Raw genomic sequence first — 27,090 nt, 5'->3', positions numbered from 1 at the left:
ATATCACTTGGATATTAATAGGATGGATTTATGGGACGGAATAGTGCTTGAGTTATAGATGCTAAATATTCACGCTTTGGAAATTACCATGGTTGTGCTAATTGTAGAAGTGTTGACTGTAATTGATATAAGCATTTCTGGGATAAGTTCTGCCTTCTTACTTTCAAGCCTATGAGCTTCTCATTTGAGTTTTTCCTCTCCTTCTCTCACTCGTTTACTCCTGAAAGTGTGAGGCAGGGCAGAACCTTCAACAGTTAAGTAGTTGCGCCACATTTAATGTGACCTTTTCCCTGGCGCTCTATGTCTGGGGAACTTCCTTTTTCCTGTGCTGCTGCTGCTGGATAAATTATATTCCTTTCCTTTGTGGTGAACACAAAATTAAAATAATGGCCTGTCTTTAATAACAGAGGGGCTGTAAGGATTATTTGTTCCTGGCCATATCTTTAACTTTGGAGAAGCCATGGGAATGCTGCTGTGAATTTAAGTCAGGGTGCCAATCATGTAGCTTGGTGTCCCAGGCTTTTACGTTCTTTTAATCTGTGAAAATAAAATATTGAGAATACAAGAGGCCATAGTGCACTTTGTGTTTTGGAATTTCGTTTTTTATTCAATTAAGATATACATTTTGTCTTTTTAAATTATTTTCTCTTGTCCAAAACAAAAAATATGATTGACAGAAAATATACAAAAATATAAAGAGAATGCCTCAATACCACATATACAACAGGAAAGTATTTTACAAGAACAAAATCAACCGTTAGTGAACACTAACTTTAAGAAGAAGAAAAAGAACAGATCCCTAGATTTTCATCAACTCAAACGTACCAATAATGACTTGTCAGATACCTTCTGCACATCACATAAACCCACAACAATCTTTCCAGTGAACTATCTTTCTGTGCAAGCCACTATAATACCTATGGTTCAAACCCTCACTATTGGAAGTATTCAGAACATCTTAACCCTCAAGAAACCCTCCAAAAACCACTGATAAAACTGCACAGCCTCTCTCCACTTTCTCTCCTTACTTTCTTCCTTCCATATTCTTGAGTGTATAAAACACACCTTTCTTTGTACATTTTCAACACCTACATTAACTACAGCTTTCATTTTTTTTTTTTAATTGCTCAATATGTCAATTAAAAGTAGGTAATACACATTTTCAATGAAATAGAGTAGAATTTTTATTTTTTTACCTGAGGTAAGTCATCTGAATTCATAATACACAGTTCAACATTTACCAGGTTCCATAATCCATATGTATATAAGTCAGACAAAAAGAGGTTGTGAGCCAGATCAGGCAATTCTTAATAATCTATATTACATCTGTATTATTTTCCTACAACATCACCTGACAGCAGTATATAAATCCAAGCCACCCATTTCCTTATCCAGTATATTACAACAGTCTGCTGGAGAGAGTAGCTGTTGGGATTTGTATGGTTGTGTTTACCATTCTGCCGAACAATCAGGACATCAAAGGTTAGAGCTGTCTAAAAACAGACAGAAATGTTCCTCAGGTTTGCCCAGCTAGTCACAGTATTAACTGGTTAGCTCTGCTCTCCCTCCTCTTCTCTGGATCCAAGTTCGGCCATTCCAACTGGCATCTCCTTCAACAGAGGCATTCTATAACAGAAACCTTGACTGTCTGTCTGCCGGCTGTTTATGGTGCCTGCTAAGACTCTGTTTCTGATTGGTTGTAGAAAATGCTAAGAGAATGTGATATTTTTAGATATCTTTAGAAGACCTTTGTGAGGCCGATTCTAGAGTTTATGTCATGAAGATGTGTTTTGGTGTCAAAGCAAGACAGCAGAGCCGCAGAGAGGAGTTCAACATCACTGGAGGTGAAAATGATGTGCTCATGACACCCTCAAGACATGTGATAAGAAAAATGCACAGTTGTGAAGTAGATCTAATGCAGGAGTCCTTTCTGACAGTTCGATGAGGTTGAGACAAAGACATAACTCACTACTAGGGTGAAACCTCCTTTGATACAAAATCTTTGGTCCAATCTTTCAAATGCTAAGTATTGCATTTCTGTTTCCCCCTCTTTTCAGAATACCCACATCATTTACACAGAGTCTGCTTTTCATGAGTCTGTCTGTGTATTCGCACTTTTTCCCTTTTGAGCATTCATGAATGTCATTTCTATAATACATATTGACAGTCCAACAAGATGTGTAACATGCTACCATCAAGCCTTAATTCGTCATGCTCAGCTATCAGAGGAGGCTACAGACTGGAAGGGCTCAACTCAATCAGACAAAAAATGAACCATGAAGTGCAGCTCTTTAAAGGCCTATGTGATTCGCTGTACTTCCCCTACAGTACCCCTAATACATTATGTACTGTGTGTGTGTGTGTGTCCATTCCATAACAGTAGGATTAGCCAGGCAGGCATCAGGTTTAGAGGTCCTCTGTATAGATGATGCAGGGGCTGCTGTCCTCACTGGACTCCAGCTGGACGGTGGAGACAAACCAGCGTCGGGAGCCCGTAGCGTTGTAGTTGAGCGTGGTGCGGTAAGTGTTCTTGGCGTGTTTGGGGTACACAATGGTGGTGCTCCGGTAGTGCAGGGGCCTCTGGCGCAGCTCTAGGTATACCTGTGACTTGTAACTCCTCCAGGTGCAGTTCTGCATGGCAACGACCGTCTCGCTGTAGGACGTCACCGTTGGAACAGGAGCGCAGTACACCTGGTCCCGGTAGTGCTTGTCTGAGTCGTACTTCACCTCAGAGTTACACCTGGGGAGTAGAACCAAAGACATTGGATTAAGTATTGAAGTACCAAAGTACTTTGAAGGGCAAACATTAAGTAATAGATAAAGCAGTAATTGGTATAGAAGCTGATCACTAGATGGCACTATTAAGTCTGGCTGCCACAATTACTGTATAACTGTAACAGACGGTTATGGATGAAGACCATCATTCTTTTGGGGGGAGGGGCGATCAACTGACTTAAACCCAGACGGCCAGGCATTCGTGTGGCAATTTGACTTTTAAACTCATAGGTACACTTGCAATCGCTGCCTGGTATTGTGATGTTAACTGATGTGGCTCATGCAATGGAATGTTTTTTTTGTAATGTCAGTTGAGATGAATCAACAAATTTGGGTACACTTCCTTCTTTTACTTCCTACTTTGCAATGGTCACCAGTCCACCCATTATGCCATCATTGACTTAAATGGGGACACTTGTTCTATTCATTCTATTTCTATGGCAGCACATGCAGTCAGGAGCAGAGTATAAAATGTACTGTATGTCAAAATATATATACACAGTACCAGTCAAAAGTTTGGACACACCTACTCATTCAAGGGTTTTCTTTATTTTTACTATTATCCACATTCTAGAATAATAGTGAAAACATCAAAACTTTGAAATAACACATGGAATTATGTAGTAACCAAAAGTGACTACCTCATGAAGCTGGTTGAGAGAATGCCAAGAGTGTGCAAAGCTGTCATCAAGGCAAAGGGTGGCTACTTTGAAGAATATAAATATATTTGGATTTGTTTACACTTTTTTGGTTACAATATGATTCCATATGTGTTATTTCATAGTTTTGATGTCTTCACTATTATTCTACAATGTAGAAAATAGTAAAAATAAAGAAAACCCTTGAATGAGTAGGTGTGTCCAGACTTTTGACTGGTACTGTATATAGATATTCTTTTAAAGAAATGCTATTTGAACGGTTATTACGGTGAACGCGGTCATTTGGCTGGCCAATTACCATCATCCAAAATTCCATGACTGTCACAGCCCTACTATTAATAGCAACCCATTCTGTATGTAGTTTGGTGAAGGATCACTCACTTGATCTCTGTTTCAGGTTTTGGGTTGACCTCGATGCTCTCCCCAAAGAACACAGGGTACATGCGTGCCTTCAGGTCCGTCCCCGTTGAGTTCAGGAGAAGGTACGGCAGCTAGGGGAGGATAGAGGTATGAGATTAGGCAGGCCATCCACATAAACCCATCACTTTACCCCCTGTTAGTGTATAAAAATGAACCTACTGGTGGTGAGGGGAAGTGAGCTGGCAGGTAAGGGAAGTGAGCTGGCAGAATCCATTCTACAGGCTAGAGTAGGTGTCATCACAGACTGTCCTGCGAGATCCCACTACTAGTGCTCTCTACCTAATACAGAGAACAGTTTCTTTAGCCGGCAAAGATGCAGGCTCTGAATCCACCTATAACAGGACAGGAACTCACATGAGGAGGCCTGTGTTATCTCCCCCAGCATTCACACAACACAGCTACAATAGATGAACACAGCCTGGCAAGACAGAGGAAATGGTGATGCATGTCTACGCAACAAGTAGCAAACAAAACACCACTACTTTTTTCATTCACATAATTACATAGTGGGACAAGGCCATATGAATTGTTACAGTAGCTGTCAATCTCTTTTTACTGAGCCCCCAAGCAGCCTGGGGTTATGCTGCCTGTTGTGTAGCTGAGGGGGCTAGTTGAGAGTGTCCCTCCACCTCTTTGTGTCCTGAACCTGGGCAACGTCCCTGTTCCACCTGCTCAAACCATTAGAACCGCTCTGCTGCCTCCACTCAATTAACCCAACAGAGAGTCACCAGTCCAGACACACACACCAGCCCAGCCAACAGCAGACAAGGCTGACCAGGACAGGAGAGAGGCTACTGTCTGTCTATCTGTCTGTCTGCACTACACAACAAACCCTGTCCCAGAGAGGTCACATACATGTTTCGGTTCATTTGATTTCAATTGACTGTAAATGAATGAAGCCTTGTAGTCAGTGTTGTCAACCTTATGGTACGTACTGTATGCATCTCATCAGAGTATGTAGCCTAGTGGTTAGAGCGGCAGGTAGCCTAGTGGTTAGAGCGGCAGGTAGCCTAGTGGTTAGAGCGGCAGGTAGCCTAGTGGTTAGAGCGGCAGGTAGCCTAGTGGTTAGCGCATTGGGCCAGTAACTGAAATGCTGCTGGATCGAATCCCTGAGCTGATAAGGTAAAAATCTGTTGTTCTGCCCCTGAACAAGGCAGTTAACCCACTGCTCCCCAGTAGGTCTTCATTGTAAATAAGAATTGGAACTTAACTGACTTGCCTAGTTAAATAAAGTTATTTTTTTAAATGTCTCACATACGGCTGAGTCTGACAAACAGGTTAGACCATGTCATCAGAGAGTGAAATACCGTCTAGTCTGAACCAGACTTGATTCACCTGTTACACCCAGCATTCTGACTGGGAAAGACCCTATGAGAAGGCCTCTGCATAGGGACTCTGCTGTCCTGTCCCACCGTCTGCCTAGAGACCAATAAAGTCACAGGCACAAACCCCTACACTGTAGCTACTGCTTCTGGAACCAATTAGCAAATTCTAAATCCTTTGCCAAGTCTATACAGTGCTGCTGTCTGAGCCCAGAGGCATGAGCGGATGACATCTAGTCATAATGCCATCCAGACAATACCTTTCATTGTGAGTCCAAGACATCCAACAATCACTTTTATGCGCAATTACAGGATCTCTCCAAACACAAACTTCCTGAATCAGCTATATCATTCTGTTCCCACCAGCTCTCTTTCTCTCTCTGTCATTACAAAGTGTAGATCGAGGAAAGTTGTCACATGTTAAGGTTTGGCTGCACATGTCTCTCCAAACCCATACAATTGCTCTTGGCACAGGTCAGAACAGGCCAAGGGCACAGCAGAGTTGCCACTCAAATCACTGTGCAGCACACAGCTCATTTTACCCAAACCCCCCAATCCCCAATCGGAACCGGACAAAAACTCACTCTATAGGCTGTACCGTACCCCAGCTTGCAACTTCAGCTCTGCTGAGTATATCACTCTCACTCAGATGAGAGCTAGTGTAACCAATAACCATGCTACCCTCATTGCTGTTAATCCCTGTAAATCTACCTTCATCTGCAAAGTCATTAATTTTCCACTGTGTGCTGCTGGCATCATCAAATTAAACGAGTGTGATTGGCATGTCTTCTGTGCTCTGGCAGGAACAGCACCCTTGCTGTTTTTCCAGGGGAATGAATATGTTGGCAGCCTTTGAACGTGTAAACACTTGTGAATAGTAGGTGGGCTCTAGGCTAGGAGCTCCTCCATCTACAGTAGGGGTTAACATTGGCAACCAGAATCATGGGACTGTCCCGGGACCACTCTTCACATTTCCCGAAAGAAATTTCATGACAAGGGAAATTATATTTTCACCCAATGTCGCACTACAGCATTTCCACAAAACACACACATAGCACATTATCAAAACAGGTTGTCACATGGAAGCCTTTAGCCTAGCATATATACTTCACACAAAGTCGCCATAAATTGAAAGCACATGCATAATTGACATTGCTGGATTGCACACAAGACCCGAATGCAGTTTAGAGTTCTCAGAACTGAAAATGTGATCCCGGTCCTACCCAAGCCCAGGCCTGGTCCAACATAACAGAAATTAAATGAGACCGAACCCCCCAAAAAAGCCAATTTTTAGAAAACAGTAAACTATATTGATTTAAACTGTAGAGTAGAGACAAGGAAACAGCCATTAGGCCTAGAAAAAGTGGTGAGAAAAACTCAGTTTAGCTATGATCAACTAATTAGAAAAATATTGGAATAAAGTATGCTAAAACAATTGAAGGCATGTATCAAATTCTTGCTTATACTGAAACTTTGAAAGTCATATCCAACCGTTATATGAATTATTAGCAATAGTTGTGTGTGGTCACCTCGATTATCATTTCAGCACCGTTTTCATTGGGACAGCGCCATCGAGCTATTTTGAGACAAGCCGTGGGGACTCTAGTAGATAAATCAATCAATTTCATATTTTAGTTTTCACTGATCTCCGTTTGGATATTTGGTAACAATTAGGCTGGGGACATGTTAGCTAAATTGAGGTGGGTGCTAATGATACTCTTAATTCTAGTTTGCTCATATATTAGTTGATCAAAACATTTTACGAGCATGTTATCAGCCTACACATGGATTTTGCTCTTCTCTCGTGTAGTAGCCTGTCCAACTCCTGACCAAAAGCATGTGACTTGTCTGATAATCAATCATTGTGATTTTGCTTCACTGAATCTCTGTCTGTATATTTGGTTAGTTGAACTCTGGCTGGACCAGTGGAAGTGGTAGCTTATTTATTCGTTTGCTCATCTATCACTGACTAGAAACATTTAGCATGCAATAATGTAACCTACATCAATAGTATAACTTATCTATTGACTCGAGTAGTAGTCTTATATAGCCTTATATAGAGCTATTTTCCTATCGTCACAATCCCACTGAAACCACAAATCCTGACTACTTCTCGCATGAAACTAACTTTATATTGTAATCTATAGGTAGCATTATCAAAGCACGTCTCGCCTATGTGAAAATAGGCCTATCACATTTCCCCCACTTCTTTGCGTTGTCTCGTATTGCTGCCCATACAGTGGGGCAAAAAAAGTAAGTCAGCCACCAATTGTGCAAGTTCTCCCACTTCAAAAGATGGGAGAGGCCTGTAATTTTCATCATAGTTACACTTCAACTATGACAGACAAAATGAGAGAGAAAAAATCCAGAAAATCACATTGTAGGATTTTTTATTTATTTATTTGCAAATTATGGTGGAAAATAAGTATGTGGTCAATAACAAAAGTTTATCTCAATACTTTGTGATATACCCTTTGTTGGCAATGACAGACGTCAAATGTTTTCTGTAAGTCTTCACAAGGTTTTCACACACTGTTGCTGGTATTTTGTCCCATTCCTCCATGCAGATCTCCTCTAGAGCAGTGATGTTTTGGGGCTGTTGCTGGGCAACACAGACTTTCAACTCCCTCCAAAGATTTTCTATGGGGTTGAGATCTGGAGACTGGCTGGGCCACTCCAGGACCTTGAAATGCTTCTTACGAAGCCACTCCTTCGTTGCCCGGGCGGTGTGTTTGGGATCATTGTCATGCTGAAAGACCCAGCCACGTTTCATCTTCAATGCCCTTGCTGATGGAAGGAGGTTTTCACTCAAAATCTCACGATGGACATGTACTGGCTTAAGCAGGGGGACACGTCTGGCACTGCAGGATTTGAGTCCCTGGCGGCATAGTGTGTTACTGATGGTAGGCTTTGTGACTTTGGTCCCAGCTCTCTGCAGGTCATTCACTAGGTCCCCCCGTGTGGTTCTGGGATTTTTGCTCACCGTTCTTGTGATCATTTTGACCCCACGGGGTGAGATCTTGCGTGGAGCCCCAGATCGAGGGAGATTATCAGTGGTCTTGTGTGTCTTCCATTTCCTAATAATTGCTCCCACAGTTGATTTCTTCAAACCAAGCTGCTTACCTATTGCAGATTCAGTCTTCCCAGCCTGGTGCAGGTCTACAATTTTGTTTCTGGTGTCCTTTGACAGCTCTTTGGTCTTGGCCATAGTGGAGTTTGGAGTGTGACTGTTTGAGGTTGTGGACAGGTGTCTTTTATACTGATAACAAGTTCAAACAGGTGCCATTAATACAGGTAAAAAGTGGAGGACAGAGGAGCCTCTTAAATAAGAAGTTACAGGTCTGTGAGAGCCAGAAATCTTGCTTGTTTGTAGGTGACCAAATACTTATTTTCCACCATAATTTGCAAATAAATTCATTAAAAATCCTACAATGTGATTTTCTGTATTTTTTCCCCTCATTTTGTCTGTCATAGTTGAAGTGTACCTATGATGAAAAGTACAGGCCTCTCTCATCTTTTTAAGTGAGAGAACTTGCACAATTGGTGGCTGACTAAATACTTTTTGTCCCACTGTATTAGAGCTTTGGTAGAGAATGTGTGATCACCAAACGGTATGAGAGTAGATATATATTTGTTGAGTTGGTCCCCGTTAAGATACCTTGATATTTAATTAACTCGATTTTGCCAAATAGGAGATATTCTGTCATTCGTTGGAGGTTATCTAGCAAGCTTGGTCATTTGACTTTTATTTGACTGCAGTTACAAAGTTTGTATGATTCGATAACGCTATAGTCTACTCCGGGTGCGCTCTGTGAGTCCCGAGCGCGCTCTTTGTCCATATGCAGTAGCCTAGGCCTACTGCTGAAATGCGCTGAATTAATTTAGGAACATGATAACGCTCGGAATTTATGAACGGCCTGTTTCGCAATTCACAACCATGTTATTGGCGATCAAAGTTACTCTATCGTTACCATCAGTTTCACTTGCTGTGAAATATTTACATAGTGGCGCAGCCAAGACGGCAATGTTGCGCAGTGACAATCTTATTTTGCGAGAACCCTGGCATAGTAACCATATATTGGCTTTGAATGGGCACTTCCAATTTTTGTGGTATTTCCCGTGACTTTCGGGATAAATATAAATTATTCCCAGTATTGAAATTTGGTAGATCCCCGGGAAAATGTTCATCCCTAATCTACAGTACCCAGGCAGCTGCACACATACGGAACTCATTCTCCCGGAAGCACTTCTCCACCCACCTAGTCGACCTGGTGTGCAGCTAAGCATAAAACCACATACAGTACAATACACACTCAGACAAAGAGCAACTCTCTCATACACTCGAGGTAGATCACGAGGACCATCACACAGTAAACTTCTGACTGAGTATAGTAGATGTCCTCAAACTCCAGCATCACGATCAATATCAACACTAAAGCTGGAATAAGCACCTGATGACTCACAACACGAGTCTCCTTTCTGTCATATACACTAATGCAGGGATAGTTATAGTGCTGACTGAGCTCCTTGACTGGGCCAGAACACTGACTGGTGAGAGGGACTCTCAGCCTCCCCCATATGAAGCCATAACAGTGTAATAAACCATTTAATAACCAGAATATAAAGCAGGAGTTTGACTGCGATACAAATACATGTCTATCCAAGGAGATACTGTTGAACCTGTTCACCCCTCCATTGACAACCTCCTTTCATCTGATATGCTGCCTGTCAAGTCTTCTGCATGTGCATGCATGTCTGCCTACTGCCAGTGCCAAGCATTCACATACTGTATATAAAAGAAAATGCTTTGCCAGCCTTTTCTAATGGAAGATATATATATTTTCCTTACATATGCAATCCCATTAAAGGTATTGGAACCACAAGCGGAATCAGCCCCAATCAAAGCTTCTGTTTTGAGGGGAAACCACAAAGCAGGGGAGCTCCACCAGTCCCCACATCCAGGGGATTAGGACCATATCTCTCCCTTTCAGGCCTCAACAAACTAGTGTCACGCAACTCCCATCTACTGTATTGTACTGTATGTGAAGTTGGCTGCTGGCTTCCCTATTAAAGCACACATAAATGCTATCGTGACCTGTATGAACATGTTCCTTTGATAGTTAAATTAGGAGTGCCTTGGTAACAATTTTTTAAATATAAATGACCTTTGTTCCTCAGTGGGATTACTACACTTCACTCAAATCACAGCAAACAATTGATACAACTGTTGTTATTTCTAACCAACATTACACAAATTTCATTTCTTAATCAAATAATAATAAATCAAATGTGTGTCCTCTCCCAGGTGTGAGGCCCTATTCACACTATCTATTTATTGGGGATTTCATGCCGAAGCATGTGCCTGTATGGGCTGTCTGGTTTCCAAGCTGGCATTGGCTGCAGTGAAAGGGTAACGCCAGGTTATAGTGTAATATTCTGCATGAGCAGAAGCATGGTCGACTAGAGGGCATTAACCTGAGACTTGTCAGTAATGGAGACCACAACAGACCCAAGGAACTAATCAGATAATCACAATCACACTCTGTTTTGTCCCATCGCCCATTTCCATTGCTACCACCACACACACTCAAAAGGTTAGAGTGTTTACACATTGACCTAGAGTTCTGTTTGTTTCTATGGGTCACTTCAACCCTGGGCTTGCCAATGAACTTGCAAACTATTCCATCATGAATGGGACAGACAGAGAGATATGTTTGATATGCGCTCTGACTCTCCTGTAAGATTCCTTATTGACTCTTAAGTATTGTTAAATGTTCAGTCAAGAGGCAAGAACATATCCAGATTGATGCTTATCCCTTTCATGGACCATTAACAGAGAGGATGTTTTGGACACTGCTTCTCTTGGTGTTTCTGCAGTGAATAGTTAATTATTACAAATGACCAAATCACCACAAACAATTGAATCGATTTTAACACAGAAATGAGAGAAAGCTACACCATTGGTTCTGTTTCATCCAGTCCTATAGGCTACAAGTATTATAACACATAATACTTACAAGTATTATAACATATAATACTTACAAGTATTATAACATATAATACTTACAAGTATTATAACACATAATACTTACAAGTATTATAACATATAATACTTACAAGTATTATAACACATAATACTTACAAGTATTATAACACATAATACTTACAAGTATTATAACACATAATACTTACAAGTATTATAACACATAATACTTACAAGTATTATAACACATAATACTTACAAGTATTATAACACATAATACCTACAAGTATTATAACATATAATACTTACAAGTATTATAACACATAATACTTACAAGTATTATAACATATAATACTTACAAGTATTATAACACATAATACTTACAAGTATTATAACACATAATACCTACAAGTATTATAACACATAATACCTACAAGTATTAGAACATATAATACCTACAAGTATTATTACACATAATACTTGTAGCCTATAGGACTGGATGATCAGATCCTAGATGCCTATAGGACTGGATGATCAGATCCTAGATGCCTATAGGACTGGATGATCAGATCCTAGATGCCTATAGGACTGGATGATCAGATCCTAGATGCCTATTGGACTGGATGATCAGATCCTAGATGCCTATAGGAATGGATGATCAGATCCTAGATGTTTGATCTGAGGCCTATCAGTAATTTATCCATAAACGTGTTTATTATTGTTTGAGATTAATGATCCTGCATCCAAGCAATCATCAAGACATGTCAGAATTCATTCAACGGTATGATTTCTAATGATAATATTGAATCAGAAAATGTCTAGGCCTATGCGCTGAACCAGTGAAATGCCAACAGTAAGAGGAAAACCAGATGTTTAGGAGTAAGAAATGTGCAAATTCATGTATCTGTTCAAAACAAAACAGTTTACATACTACCATGACGGACACATGGTTTAACAATAAAGTCAATCGGAGGGTACATAGCTGCAATTCCTTCTTGTCTTGCTCAAACAATTTCCGTTGTTTTATTTATTTAGAATTGCGCACTTGTTGCGCACAATGCGCAGAGCCGGCGGCACTTGTAAAAGCTATCAAAACACATTATCAACTGTTGCTTACCAGTTTGCCTTCTTTGCTTTCCTTTTTATAGTATCCATGGTTCTCGACTAGCGTTGTACAACTCCCGGAGCGCGATTCGAGCAGACCGGGGGACAGCGAATAGAAGGGCGGACTTGGACTCGGAGGGAGTCCCGAATCCGGACTGTCAAGCAGTCCCTCCCGATTCTTTCCTTCCAGACTGTCATCCATAGCTTGTAAATGTAGGTGCCCCACCATTTCTGGTAGAGCTCAAAACAAAAACCAGGCAAAGTCACTCAAGGCGATGACGAGCCAACCAATTTTCTTGAATGACTGCAACCCAAAATGCGCACAAATCCCGTCATTCGGAGATGGGCAATCCCTGTTCAAATTCTTCATTCAAAACAGATTTCTAAAATAACACATTTGAAAATAATATTAGAATATTGTCATTACATTATAAAACCATAACTTCTATTTGCCACATACTAATCGTACGCTGTGCCTGTAGGCTTTAGCCCTACTTCACAAACCTTTGATTTGTTATTAAAGCCTAACAGTTTTATCTCCATCAGACGGTCGGTAAACAGTATGTCATCCCAAACAAATACTCTCAAATAATTAAGAATTGACAAGTAAGAAACTGAAAGAAAATTCCAGAAACTCCCTGACAACTAACCAGAAATTATATTGTCACTTTATCGTCCATTCCGGATTCAAATACGTTCCAGAAAGCAATGGAAGACATATTAAACAATATGACTTTATCCCACTGTAACGCAGCAGCCTATCTGGCAGCTACAAGCCGACTGTCTGCTCTGTGCTGAACTGAACAGTCGGATCTCGGAGAGGTCCCTCTTCAATGTGCCTACCAGCTTTTTTTTTGCACCTGGAGCCAATCCAGCCCTGATGATCTGGATCCGGTCCAGGCACAGTCGACAGGGCGACCACGTCCGCACTGCTCCTCCCAGGTTAGTTGGGGCTCTGTGACTGATACTACACTATTATATATATATAGTTAAATAAAGGTTACATTTAGTATTAATATATTCATATATTTAATATATATATATATATATATATATTAATACTAAATTCAGTTAAGAACCAATTCTTACCTTGTCAGCTCGGGGATCCGGTACCAACCTTTCGGTTACTGGCCCAACGCTCTAACCACTAGGCTACCTGCCGCTTTATAATACTTTATTATAAAATGGGTGGTTCGAGCCCCGAATATACCACAGCCGTGGTATATCAGACCGTATACCACAAGTATGAAGAAACATGTATTTTTCCTGCTCTAATTACGTTGGTAACCAGTTTATAATAGCAATAAGGCACCTCGGGGTTTGTGGTATATGGCCAATATACCATGGCTAAGGGTTGTATCCAGGCACTGCGAAGCGTCGTGCATAGTACATTGGTATACCACACCACGTCGTGCCTTATTGCTTAATAACTTAGTAAGTCATGGAAAGTGGGAATATTGCGAGTGTAGCTATACAATAGAGAGATAATGTGTTGAATGAATAGCATATATGCTACAATAAGCCATGGAATTTACTACAAAAAAAACATTGATCTTTCAATTTGGCCCAAATCAATTGTGTTATGTTAACTTCATGCCTCTAAAATGTATAATGAACTGTCATTTAAAACTCTTGTGGCAATCTAATGTATACTGAGTCTATACAATATTATGAACTCTTTCCATGACATAGACTGACCAGGTGAATCCGGGTGAAAGCTATAATCCCAAATTGATGTCACTTGTTAAATCCACTTCAATCAGTGTAGATGAAGGGGAGGAGACAGGTTAAAGAAGGAATTTTAAGCCGTGAGACAATTGAAACATGGATTGTGTATGTGTGCCATTCAGAAGGTGAATGGGCATGACAAAATATTTAGGTGTCTTATGGTAGTAGGTGCTAGGCATACTGGTTTGTGTCAAGAACTGCGAAGCTGCTGGGTTTTTCACGCTCAACAGTTTCCCATGTGTATCAAGAATGGTCCACCACCCAAAGGACATCCAGACAACTTGCCACAACTGTGGGAAGCATTGGAGTCAACAAGGGCCAGCATACCTGTGGAACGCTTTCGACACCTTGTAGAGTCCATGCCCTGAATAATTGAGGCTGTTCTGAGGGCAAAAGGTGTTTTTAATGTTTTGTACACTCAGTGTACAGGTCATTTGGGTTGTTCGTTAGGCTGTTGTTGTTGTTATTATACAGTACATTATATACTATACCATACGTTTTTGAGTTCTGTTGCTGTTCTCTACTACTGTGGAGCAAATATCAAGAATGCCATTAAACACTGGCCAGTCCCCTAGAGTCAGATTAGAAGGGAGTGTATATTATTCAATGGAAATGCCTATCCACTCTTCTCACAGACGTATGGAGATAGATTAGTGCCACAATGATTGTAAATACACAGTGTACAAGTCACAAATGTATAGCAGCAGCATGGTGAGATTGGACTCTGTAGGCCTATAGATGGGTGGAGATGGAGAAACAACACAAATGTATTTAGTGGAGTAAGTACAGTATTTGTATGATGACATTGATAAAATAAGTGTTCCAACAGTAATGCTAGTCCTTTGGAAACATTTAGTGTTCAGTTTGAATATGCTTTTGCATTTAGCATCTTATGCCAGCACCTGACAGTTTGACACAACCTATTTTCTCTTCAAATTGTGTGTGTGTATTTGTGTGTTTGTGTGTGTGTGTGTGTGTGTGTGTGTGTGTGTGTGTGTGTGTGTGTGTGTGTGTGTGTGTGTGTGTGTGTGTGTGTGTGTGTGTGTGTGTGTGTGTGTGTGTGTGTGTGTGTGTGTGTGTGTGTGTGTGTGTGTGTGTGTGTGTGTGCTCGTAAGAATGTCTTGCCCTGTATATTTCAGGACTGGGTGGGGATGCTGTATGACTCCCAGTAACTATATGAGTATGGAGCTACAGCAGACCCGAGCTCAGTCTAACCAACAGGATAGTCATCACAGCCCAGCAGGATGAAGAATGGAACCCTTGTTGAAGGTTCCCCAGTTACTCTTTACCAACATCAACCCTGCCAAGAGGGAAATCAGAGCACAAATACACAATGCTGCAGAGGAGGGAGTGTGTGTCTGGGGAAGTTGATTGAGTCTTTGATGGTTCAGCAGCTCTCCATGGTAATTACAGCAGATGCCCAGGAAATCATGAATTATGTTTTTTAGGTCTTTATAAAACTATCATAAATCTATGCTTTGCTTTGTTGTCTAAGATCTATAATGTGTAATTAATTGAATGCATTTTAAGCTTGCACACATGTTATCTTGTTTTCTTATGGCTGTTTTCATCTTAGTGTTATTGTGATGGAGTGGAGCTGTGGCAGGAAGTGTGGGCCGTGCTGTGGGAGTAGTCAGGAGTTCACTGTAGCAGGAAGTGTGGGCCGTGCTGTGGGAGTAGTCAGGAGTTCACTGTGGCAGGAAGTGTGGGCCGTGCTGTGGGAGTAGTCAGGAGTTCACTGTGGCAGGAAGTGTGGGCCGTGCTGTGGGAGTAGTCAGGAGTTCACTGTGGCAGGAAGTGTGGGCCGTGCTGTGGGAGTAGTCAGGAGTTCACTGTGGCAGGAAGTGTGGGAGTAGTCAGGAGTTCACTGTGGCAGGAAGTGTGGGCCGTGCTGTGGGAGTAGTCAGGAGTTCACTGTGGCAGGAAGTGTGGGCCGTGCTGTGGGAGTAGTCAGGAGTTCACTGTGGCAGGAAGTGTGGGCCGTGCTGTGGGAATAGTCAGGAGTTCAATGTGGCAGGAAGTGTGGGCCGTGCTGTGGGAGTAGTCAGGAGTTCACTGTGGCAGGAAGTGTGGGCCGTGCTGTGGGAGTAGTCAGGAGTTCACTGTGGCAGGAAGTGTGGGCCGTGCTGTGGGAGTAGTCAGGAGTTCAATGTGGCAGGAAGTGTGGGCCGTGCTGTGGGTGTAGTCAGGAGTTCAATGTGGCAGGAAGTGTGGGCCGTGCTGTGGGTGTAGTCAGGAGTTCAATGTGGCAGGAAGTGTGGGCCGTGCTGTGGGAGTAGTCAGGAGTTCAATGTGGCAGGAAGTGTGGGCCAATCTGTGGGTGTAGTCAGGAGTTCACTGTGGCAGGAAGTGTGGGCCGTGCTGTGGGAGTAGTCAGGAGTTCACTGTGGCAGGAAGTGTGGGCCGTGCTGTGGGAGTAGTCAGGAGTTCACTGTGGCAGGAAGTGTGGGCCGTGCTGTGGGAGTAGTCAGGAGTTCACTGTGGCAGGAAGTGTGGGCCGTGCTGTGGGAGTAGTCAGGAGTTCAATGTGGCAGGAAGTGTGGGCCGTGCTGTGGGTGTAGTCAGGAGTTCACTGTGGCAGGAAGTGTGGGCCGTGCTGTGGGAGTAGTCAGGAGTTCACTGTGGCAGGTGTGTCTTTGGGAGCATCATCATGTCGTCATACAGGTACTCCCTTTTCAAAAGAGCACATCCCAATGATCCCCATATTTAAAAAAAATTACAGAAGAGATTTGATCTATAAGACACAGAGGATGAGCATGTTTTGTGGCCATCATACTTAGGTATGAGTGCTGTGTGCATAATGTTATGTTTGGACAGAAGTATGTAATGTCTTATCTTTTTATAAAGATAAGCATTATATTGTTTTAATGGAGTTACTCTGGTAGGTCTAAAACATTGTTCCTCAAGTTCAACTGTCGGAAATAGTTGGAGCGCTGGCGCACTGCCTTCATAAGCCTAATATACCACACCAAACCTTCACAAAAGTGTTTTGACTTTATTAGGGTAATATCAAAAGTAAGTCAAGTCATTGTTTATAGGGAAAATACAAACAGGTTTCCATATTGTGACGTTAAATCTTTAAAAAAATGTATTTTCATGATTTGAGTGCGAGTAGCCCTGTAGTTGACCGGCAGGAATACAACATTACAGTTGACTTTGAACTTTATTTGGCCAAAGAGAATAACTCAACAGAATGAAACAAATCACTTGATGCATATTTAAAGAACTGGTTTAAACCTTCACAAAAATTGAACCGGCTTATATTACAGCAATTACCAACAAAGGCAAGTGCTTACTGTAGGCCTACCAAACAAATGACAGCAGTAGGCTGATGGTGATTATTTTACAACAGGCCTACTTTTAAACTATCTAAAACAAATGTAAAAGACAGGTCGAACTTAATATAGCCAATGGAAATGTCTCTACAAAATGAAACAAAACCATTTTTTTTGCGTATTTAAAGAACTGGGGCCTGTTGGGCCCATGAAGACCTCTACTGTATACCAGCAGCTTGAGGGAGCAACTGAACATTGGGAAAGCTTTAGAACTTGTTAACCTATTTGGAGTAGCTCATTCCCTGGCTACAGACTGTGGATGGAGGCCGTGTCTTTGACTACATTATGTAGGATATGATGGGGGAGGTTTTGGTCTAGAATCTGGAGTAGCGGGTTTTGATACAGGATAGGACCTTTGCACTTGGGTTCCAAACCGGGGAACCAGGGGGTGGGATGGGGGGTAACCCTGGGGAGGCTTCACATTGTCTCAGACAGGAGGACGGAGGGAGGGGGGCGGGTGAAACTGTGAAACCAGGCAGCCTGCTAGTGATTCATCCCTGTGTGCTCCATCATCCCTCCTCCTGCGCTCTCAGTGCAATCACTCACATCCTGCTCCCCACCTCATAGCCCCTGGCACGCACGCACGCACACACACACACACACACACACACACACACACACACACACACACACACACACACACACACACACACACACACACACACACACACACACACACACACACACACACACACACACACACACACACACACACACACAGAGAGAGAGAGAGACTGACACACACACAGAGACAGACACACACACACACAGACTCACACTCTCTGCAGCATTCTCACTGAGCTGGCTCATTCTCTCTACTCACAGCCCAGTGCCAAGCTAGCTGTGTGGAGGTGGAACTGGAACACAGCACAGGTGTGTGTGCTTGTGAGAGAGACAGAATAGCAGAGAAATACATTTTGGGGCTTTTATCTGTCTGTAAGAAGAGCAAATAAAGGCTTGTATTTGAGTGCATATTTGAGTGTGTGTGTATGTGTGTGTGTGTATGTGTGTGTGTATGCCCATGCATGTGCAGTCTGGAATAGCTCTCAATGTAAACAAACCACTGCAATGCCGTCCTGGCTCAGTCCGCCAGCAGGGAGGTTGTTTTCAACCAGTGGAGACGTCACTGTGGTTTCTACACAAACAATGTCTCTCTCTTTTCAGACTGCCCAACCGTGAATCCTGGGAATGTAGCATACATGTGATCATTTTAGGCTTTGCTTTTCGCACAATGTACACACATAACACTAGTGTGGCTGCATACTATCCATTCAGTTTGACCCACTTGTTGAAGTCTGAAACGGAGAGCTGGTTGTGAGTAGAGCAGAATGATGTATGAGGAGCAGTAAGTCAAACTGACTCCATGATGGACGACACTGGCACTTTTTAAATGTACCATCTAAGACATTTAATTCACAATGCACCTCACTGCTCTGGATAGTGCATGTGGTTTTAATGTTTGGAGACCACTGGGCAGAGCTGGAGGTTTCGGGCTTGGGAGACCCTTTCTGATACTTCCCCTCTATCACCAAAACACCCCCACTCCCTCTCTCTGTAGAGAAGATCCAGGCCTGACCATAGGCCTACCACAGAGCTGGCTTGTTTACAAGTGTGCACTATCCTGTATCTGAGTGTGGAAGTGTTTAAAGAAGTTTTAACTGACTTGTAAACATATTTCTCCCAAATCATGTCTGTGGGACAAGGCAAAGTGATGGCAGCATATTTGTATGCTTATTGTGTCCCGTACCGTGTTGACATCTTCTCCATAGCATCTAGCTGGCTGAGCTGAGCACTTCCCTTAGGCCCTACAGCTTTTAGCCTTGCATGCGACGAGCTCGTCCACACTGATCTTTAATCAGTGATTCACCTGTTGTGTTGAACGCCCGCTTCCTTTGACTTTCTCACATCCTGCCCGTTCTGCTGGAACAGAGAATAGGTCAGCAAGGGAATGTTTTTGTTTACTGTGTTACCTTTGGCTCATCTGTTTTACACAGCTAGCCCTTTCACAGTGTGATTTAGTATAAGAATGTACGTTCGGAATACGCACGTTAGGTTTTTGAAACTTTTAGGTACCAAATGTCAACAACTAATTACCATTTAAGTGCAAATAGCTACCAATGGTGTACTTAGAAAGGTCCTCAAAGTCAGTCCACAAACATTGATGTACTGTGGAAACCAAATAATGCCTTAAATGCATGAGTGTCAACTCAATAGACTATTAGTCACACAAAAGGTGTTTAAAGCGGTGGTTAAAGCTCGACATTAACGTTTGTCTTCTTGTCCTGGACAAGTAAAAGAAAAAATGTCAGACAAGAAGAATATAGACTTCAGTAAAAAATAAAATAAAAAGGACAACACAACAATCACAATATCAAACAATTACTTCGATCAGAATTGGACCAGAGAGGCCAACATTGGAATAATATTTCGGAAAGTATTCAAACCCCTTTACTTTTTCAACAATTTGTTATGTACCAGCCTTATTATAAGATGCATTTAAAAAAATGTTTTTGTCTCAATCAACACCAATTTTTTTTTAAATTGTTGCAAATTTATAAAAAATGTAATTCTGAAATATCACATTTACATAATTATTCAGACCATTTACTCAGTACTTTGTTGAAGCAATTATAGCCTTGAGTTTTCTTGGGTATGACGCTACAAGCTTGGCACACCTGTATTTGGGGATTTTCTCCCATTCTTCTCTACAGATCCTCTCAAGCTCTGTCAGGTTGGATGGGGAGTGTCGCTGCACAGCTATTTACAGGTTCATATCCGGGCTCCGGCTGGACCAATCAAAGACATTCAGAGACTTGTCCCGAAGCCCCTCCTGCTTTGTTTTGGGTGTGTGCTTAGGGTTGTTGTCCTGTTGGAAGGTGAACCCTTGCCCAGGTCTGAGATCCTGAGGGCTCTGGAGCAGATTTTAATCAAGGATTTCTCTTTACTTTGTTCCTTTCATCTTTCCCTTGATCCTGACTAGTTTCCCGGTCCATGCCGTTGAAAAACATCCCACAGTATGATTCTGCCACTAACATGCTTCACCATAGGGATGGTGCCAGGTTTCCTCCAGACATGACACTTGTCATTCAGGCCAAAGAGTTCAATCTTGGTTTCGTCAGACCAGATAATCTTGTTTTTCATGGTCTGAGAGTCCTTTAGGTGCCTTTTGGCAAACTCCAAGCGGGCTGTTGTGCTTTTTACTGAGGAGTGGCTTTGGTTTGGCCACTCGACCATAAATGCCTGATTGGTGGAGTGCTGCAGAGATGGTTGTCAAATCAAATCAAATGTATTTATATAGCCCTTCGTACATCAGCTGATATCTCAAAGTGCTGTACAGAAACCCAGCCTAAAACCCCAAACAGCAAGCAATGCAGGTGTGGAAGCACGGTGGCTAGGAAAAACTCCCTAGAAAGACCAAAACCTAGGAAGAAATCTAGAGAGGAACCAGGCTATGTGGGGTGGCCAGTCCTCTTCTGGCTGTGCCGGGGGGAGATTATAACAGAACATGGCCAAGATGTTCAAATGTTCATAAATGACCAGCATGGTCCAATAATAATAAGGCAGAACAGTTGAAACTGGAGCAGCAGCACGGCCAGGTGGACTGGGGACAGCAAGGAGTCATCATGTCAGGTAGTCCTGAGGCATGGTCCTAGGGCTCAGGTCCTCCGAGAGAGAGAGAGAAAGAAAGAGAGAAAGAGAGAATTAGAGAGAGCACACTTAAATTCACACAGGACACCGAATAGGACAGGAGAAGTACTCCAGATATAACAAACTGACCCTAGCCCCCCGACACATAAACTACTGCAACATAAATACTGGAGGCTGAGACAGGAGGGGTCAGGAGACACTGTGGCCCCATCCTAGGACACCCCTGGACAGGGCCAAACAGGGAGGATATAACCCCACCCACTTTGCCAAAGCACAGCCCCCACACCACTAGAGGGATCTCTTCAACCACCAACTTACCATCCTGAGACAAGGCTGAGTTGTCCTTCTGGAAGGTTCTCCCATCTCCACAGAAGAACTTTGGAGCTCTGTTAGAGTGACCATCGGGTTCATGGTCACCTCCCTGACCAAGGCCCTTCTCCCCCGATTGCTCAGTTTGGCCGGGCGAACAGCTCTAGGGAGAGTGTTGGTGGTTCCAAAATTCTTCCATTTAAGAATGATGGAGGCCACTGTGTTCATGGGGATCTTCAATGCTGCAAACATATTTTGGTACCCTTCCCCAGATCTGTGCCGTGACACAACCCTGTCTCAGAGCTCTATGGAAAATTCCTTTGATCTCATGGCTTGGTTTTTGCTCTGACGTGCACTGTCAACTGTGGGACCTTATATAGACAGGTGTGTGCCTTTCCAAATCATGTCCAGTCAATTGAATTTACCACAGGTGGACTCCAATCAAGTTATAGAAACATCTCAAGGATGATCAGTGGAAACAGGAAGCACCTGTACTCAATTTTGAGACTCATAGCAAAGGGTCTTTTTTTTTGCAAACATTTCTAAAAACCTGTTTTCGTTGAGTCATTTTGGGGGTATTGTGTGTAGATGGATGAAAACATGTTTTTTAATCAATTTTAGAATAAGGCTGTAACTTAATAGAATGTGGAAAAAGTAAATGGGTCTGAATGCACTGTAAAAAAAAGCCTACATGTCTAAGAGTAGGTGGTATGCATATTGATTACATCCTCATCTCCAAACCGATGCTGACATGGAGGCGCCAGAAAATGAAGCCAAACTTTAATGAGACTTAATTACATAGAGACATTGTATAGGCTGAACGACAGTCATGTTTGGCAAATATAATGAAGGATAATTAACATTAACGTTTAAAGGCTTGATTCTGTCAACATACTCGAGGCACTTTGTTCTGATGAAATGGTGACAAGACCTGGGAGGGAAGGACTGTCTGTTGCACACCACACATCACCCACTTTGAATCTGGGTGGAGGCGGTCAGCAATATTAAACAATTTAACCATAAACTTAGCTTAGCCAAAATATGACAATAGAAATGTTGAGGTAATTATTGTATAAACACTTAATATGCCATTGAAACCAACATTTCTTATGTTCTATTGGTTTTCAAATCAACTTATTTTATTGTTCAGCAGCCAAAGGAATAATCCTAGTCATATTAGTAACCAGTGCTAGTTGATGCATCCTTTTTGTTTCACATCCATGGGCTTATTGTAACGGCTGTCTTGGGAAGAAGGTGAGGACCGATGCGCAGCGTGGTACGTGTTCATCTTTTTAATGTAAACTGAACACTGAATAACAAAACAAAGAAAACAACCGGAACAGTTCTGTCTGGTGCAGACACACAAAGACAAGAAAACAACAAAACAACCGGAACAGTTCTGTCTGGTGCAGACACACAAAGACAAGAAAACAACCGAAACAGTTCTGTCTGGTGCAGACACACAAAGACAAGAAAACAACCGAAACAGTTCTGTCTGGTGCAGACACACAAAGACAAGAAAACAACAAAACAACCGAACAGTTCTGTCTGGTGCAGACACACAAAGACAAGAAAACAACGGAAACAGTTCTGTCTGGTGCAGACACACAAAGACAAGAAAACAACCGAAACAGTTCTGTCTGGTGCAGACACACAAAGACAAGAAAACAACCGGAACAGTTCTGTCTGGTGCAGACACACAAAGACAAGAAAACAACCGAAACAGTTCTGTCTGGTGCAGACACACAAAGACAAGAAAACAACCGGAACAGTTCTGTCTGGTGCAGACACACAAACCCAGAAAACAACCGGAACAGTTCTGTCTGGTGCAGACACACAAAGACAAGAAAACAACCGGAACAGTTCTGTCTGGTGCAGACACACAAAGACAAGAAAACAACCGGAACAGTTCTGTCTGGTGCAGACACACAAAGCCAGAAAACAATCACCCAAGAAACACAATAGAAAACAGGATACCTAAATATGGCTCTCAATCAGGGACAACGATTGACAGCTGCCTCTGATTGAGAACCATACCAGGCCAAACACAGAAATAGCAAATCATAGAAAAACTAACATAGACAACCCACCCAACTCACGCCCTGACCATACTAAAACAAAGACATAATAAAAGAACTAAGGTCAGAACGTGACACTTATCAACACTAAAGATGACAATTACATAATGAATCATTATTATTATTTTTTCAAAAACAATGGCAACAATAGGGCTTCTCTCTTGGTATTTTAAGGGCCTAAACAATCCAATTAAACATTCCAGCTGTCTTCATATCCTAGTAATAAACCATGTTGATACAGCAATGCCCTAAGAAACACACCTGCTCCAAAATGACTCACTATCAGGAATCAAGGTAAGACCCAGATGCAGACACTTCAAATTGACAATGGTTTAATATTCCAACAGGGTCAGGTAATAGACAGGTCAAGGCAGGCAGGGGTCAGTAAACCAGAGGTGGGGCAACGGTACCAGATGGCAGGCAGGCTCAGGAGGGCGATAAAAAAGAGATATTTTAAAAAGCAGGAGCTGAGAACAAAAACATATAATAAATTAAAACATAAACGTAAATAAAACACAAAAACGTATAATAAATTAACAGGGGATAAAGGGGAAGATGGGCGACACCTGGAGGGGGGTGGAGACAATCACAAGGACAGGTGAAACACATCAGGGAGTGACACTCACATAGACTAGAGCCCCAAACAAAACTAAAGGTGTAATCATAATGATACATAAGAAAACTCAAAATTATCATCTTGGGTAAGGTGAAGACCAGGAAGGCAGAATCAATTTCCTTAAATGTATCCACATTGGAAATAAAATATGAATGTGTACATCACAAATTCATATGATCCTACGCTTTTTGATTCTCTAAACAGCATATTGAAGAGAATGAACTGAATTCCGTCTGGTTATTGGGACAGACATGATTATTTTTAGACATGCGGAACCAATCTAATAAGACCAACTACAATCCACACGCAACCAAGGCTCTCCAGAATATACTCTCTGATTACAACCTCATTGATGCCTGGAGACCACATAATCCTAAAGCAAAAGAGTACACTTTCTCCCCAAACAGGCGTAAATTATTCTCACGAATTGATTTCATACTGTTATCTACCCCTCTATTTTCTTTATTTAAGAAAATTGAAATTCGACAAATGAGCTTGTCTGACCCCCACACGTACTACTGCCAACTTCACATTTCAGAATCTCTTAAAAAGCCACAAGATGGTGTTTCAACATTTCATTGCTACAAAATCCTACAATCTGTGATAATTTTGAAATTGAACTAAAATCAATGATAAATAAATATTCAGTCGATGACCACCGGATTCTATGGGATGCCACCAAAGGTTTTATTAAAAATAATGCAACAACACTGGCCACCAAGCTAAGCAGTAATGACTGTAGATGTTAAAGCAACCATTGAGTCTGAAAAAGGGGAATTACTATCAGAACCCAAATGAATCAAAGATTCTCCTGCTTCTATAAATAACTGTACTCCTCTGATTGTAAATCCAGACAAAGCCAGACTAAGTCCTTTCTAAAAAATGAACAACTCTTCTTCTCAAAACAGAGGGAGCCACTTCGCTGGGAGCACACATCTCTCGCAATGAACTCAAAAGAGCATTGGATAGCATCAATAAAAAGAGCATTGGATAGCATCAATAAAAAGAGCATTGGATAGCATCAATAAAAAGAGCATTGGATAGCATCAATAAAAAGAGCATTGGATAGCATCAATAAAAAGAGCATTTGATAGCATCAATAAAAAGAGCATTGGATAGCATCAATAAAAAGAGCATTTGATAGCATCAATAAAAAGAGCATTTGATAGCATCAATAAAAAGAGCATTTGATAGCATCAATAAAAAGAGCATTGGATAGCATCAATAAAAAGAGCATTGGATAGCATCAATAAAAAGAGCATTGGATAGCATCAATAAAAAGAGCATTGGATAGCATCAATAAAAAGAGCATTGGATAGCATCAATAAAAAGAGCATTTGATAGCATCAATAAAAAGAGCATTGGATAGCATCAATAAAAAGAGCATTTGATAGCATCAATAAAAAGAGCATTTGATAGCATCAATAAAAAGAGCATTTGATAGCATCAATAAAAAGAGCATTGGATAGCATCAATAAAAAGAGCATTGGATAGCATCAATAAAAAGAGCATTGGATAGCATCAATAAAAAGAGCATTGGATAGCATCAATAAAAAGAGCATTGGATAGCATCAATAAAAAGAGCATTTGATAGCATCAATAAAAAGAGCATTGGATAGCATCAATAAAAAGAGCATTGGATAGCATCAATAAAAAGAGCATTGGATAGCATCAATAAAAAGAGCATTGGATAGCATCAATAAAAAGAGCATTGGATAGCATCAATAAAAAGAGCATTTGATAGCATCAATAAAAAGAGCATTGGATAGCATCAATAAAAAGAGCATTTGATAGCATCAATAAAAAGAGCATTTGATAGCATCAATAAAAATAGCATTTGATAGCATCAATAAAAAGAGCATTGGATAGCATCAATAAAAAGAGCATTGGATAGCATCAATAAAAAGAGCATTGGATAGCATCAATAAAAACGAATCACCTGGTTTGGACGGTAATTCCTCCTGAGGTCTATTTAATATTTTGGAATCAATTAGGTCCACTATTGCTCTAAATTATTAATACAGCTGTTCACAAAGGTTCATTTGGGAGAGATGTGAATACGGCACTAATTTAACTTGTATATTTTCAAAAAAAGGTAAGGATGCTACCCAACAAAGGTGGTTGATAAACACAGATATTAAACTTTCTAAAATGTTGAGACTTAGTACAAAGCGGGTTTGTTAAAAAGTGTTTATCCTTGGAAAACCTCCATCGACAATAACATATTTTAGATGCTTCCTCAGAAACAACAGCTCCTTTGGCTGCATTATCTCTTGATGGAGAAAAGCTTTTGATAGACTAGAATAGTCATATCTCTGGTCTCCCCTTCAACATATGGAAATTGGCTCCAATTTCAATAATATGATTAAAATACTATATGCCAATCCCTCAGTCATAGTTGTAACAGGCTATATCTGCTCTGCTCAGGTTAGAATAACTAGAAGCAGCAGACAAGGCGATCCAATATCGCATTTGCTATTCTTATTATCTATGGAACCCCTGGCGTAGGCAATTAATCAATCGAGGGAAATAACACATCTCTACTTGTGGAATCCCAATCGTTTCCCATTTGTAATATTTGGGAGTATATATACAGTACCTATAAGGGCACAAGAAAAGACCCAGTTGCAGACACGGTAGGCAGATGGTTTGAGTCTTTGATATTCATTCATAATCCGAATGGGCTAGGCAAGAGAATGGTCGTGGACAGGCAAAAGGTCAAAACCAGTTCAGAGTCCAGGAATTTCTTTCCTTCTTAATGTGTTTGAGCCGTTCAGTTGTATTGTGACAAGGTAGGGGGGTATACAGAAGACGGCCCTATTTGGTAAAAGACCAAGTCCACATTATGGTAAGAACAGCTCAAATAAGCAAAGAGAAATAACAGTATATCAGTCAATGCAGAACATTTCAAAAACTTTGAACGTTTCTTCAAGTGCAGCCGCAAAAACCATCAAGTGCCATGATGAAACTGGCTCTCATGAGGACCGCCACAGGAAAGGAAGACCCAGAGTTACCTCTGCTGCAGAGGATAAGTTCATTAGAGTTAACTGCACCTTAGATTGCAGCCCAAATAAATACTTCACAGAGTTCAAGTAACAGACACATCTCAACAT

The 27,090-nt window shown here is 41.5% G+C and overlaps 1 protein-coding gene across 4 annotated transcripts; it reads right to left on the bottom strand.

Moving 5' to 3' along the window:
* Positions 1–580: 580 nt before the first annotated feature.
* Positions 581–13,101, bottom strand: rflna (refilin A). Of its 4 annotated transcripts, none has more exons than XM_035785458.2 (4): positions 12,768–13,101; positions 12,277–12,503; positions 3,816–3,925; positions 581–2,740 (listed from the first exon to the last, which is right to left on the bottom strand). In XM_035785458.2, the coding sequence occupies exons 2-4, from the start codon at positions 12,490–12,492 to the stop codon at positions 2,407–2,409; spliced, it is 660 nt and encodes a 219-aa protein (XP_035641351.1). In that variant the 5' UTR covers positions 12,493–12,503; positions 12,768–13,101; the 3' UTR covers positions 581–2,406. The 4 variants fall into 4 exon arrangements, with proteins under 4 accessions (XP_035641351.1, XP_035641349.1, XP_035641350.1 ...); XM_035785456.2 differs by having other exon boundaries at positions 12,277–12,646; positions 12,914–13,099; XM_035785457.2 differs by having other exon boundaries at positions 12,914–13,099.
* Between the last annotated feature and the right edge of the window lie 13,989 nt (positions 13,102–27,090).

The sequence above is a fragment of the Oncorhynchus keta genome, chromosome 14 (genome assembly GCF_023373465.1).
Source record: "Oncorhynchus keta strain PuntledgeMale-10-30-2019 chromosome 14, Oket_V2, whole genome shotgun sequence".
Lineage (NCBI taxonomy): Eukaryota > Metazoa > Chordata > Actinopteri > Salmoniformes > Salmonidae > Oncorhynchus > Oncorhynchus keta.
This window is presented reverse-complemented; position numbering and strand designations above follow the sequence as displayed.

What these genes read in the sequence shown, in the direction of transcription:
- rflna (XM_035785458.2), bottom strand. Translation starts at nt 12,492, where the DNA reads ATGGTGGGGCACCTACATTTACAAGCTATGGATGACAGTCTGGAAGGA. An exon ending in AAAGCAAAGAAGGCAAACTG is followed by an intron (nt 3,926 to 12,276) that starts GTAAGCAACAGT and finishes ATCCTCCCCTAG; the next exon opens with CTGCCGTACCTTCTCCTGAA. An exon ending in AAACCTGAAACAGAGATCAA is followed by an intron (nt 2,741 to 3,815) that starts GTGAGTGATCCT and finishes TCTACTCCCCAG; the next exon opens with GTGTAACTCTGAGGTGAAGT.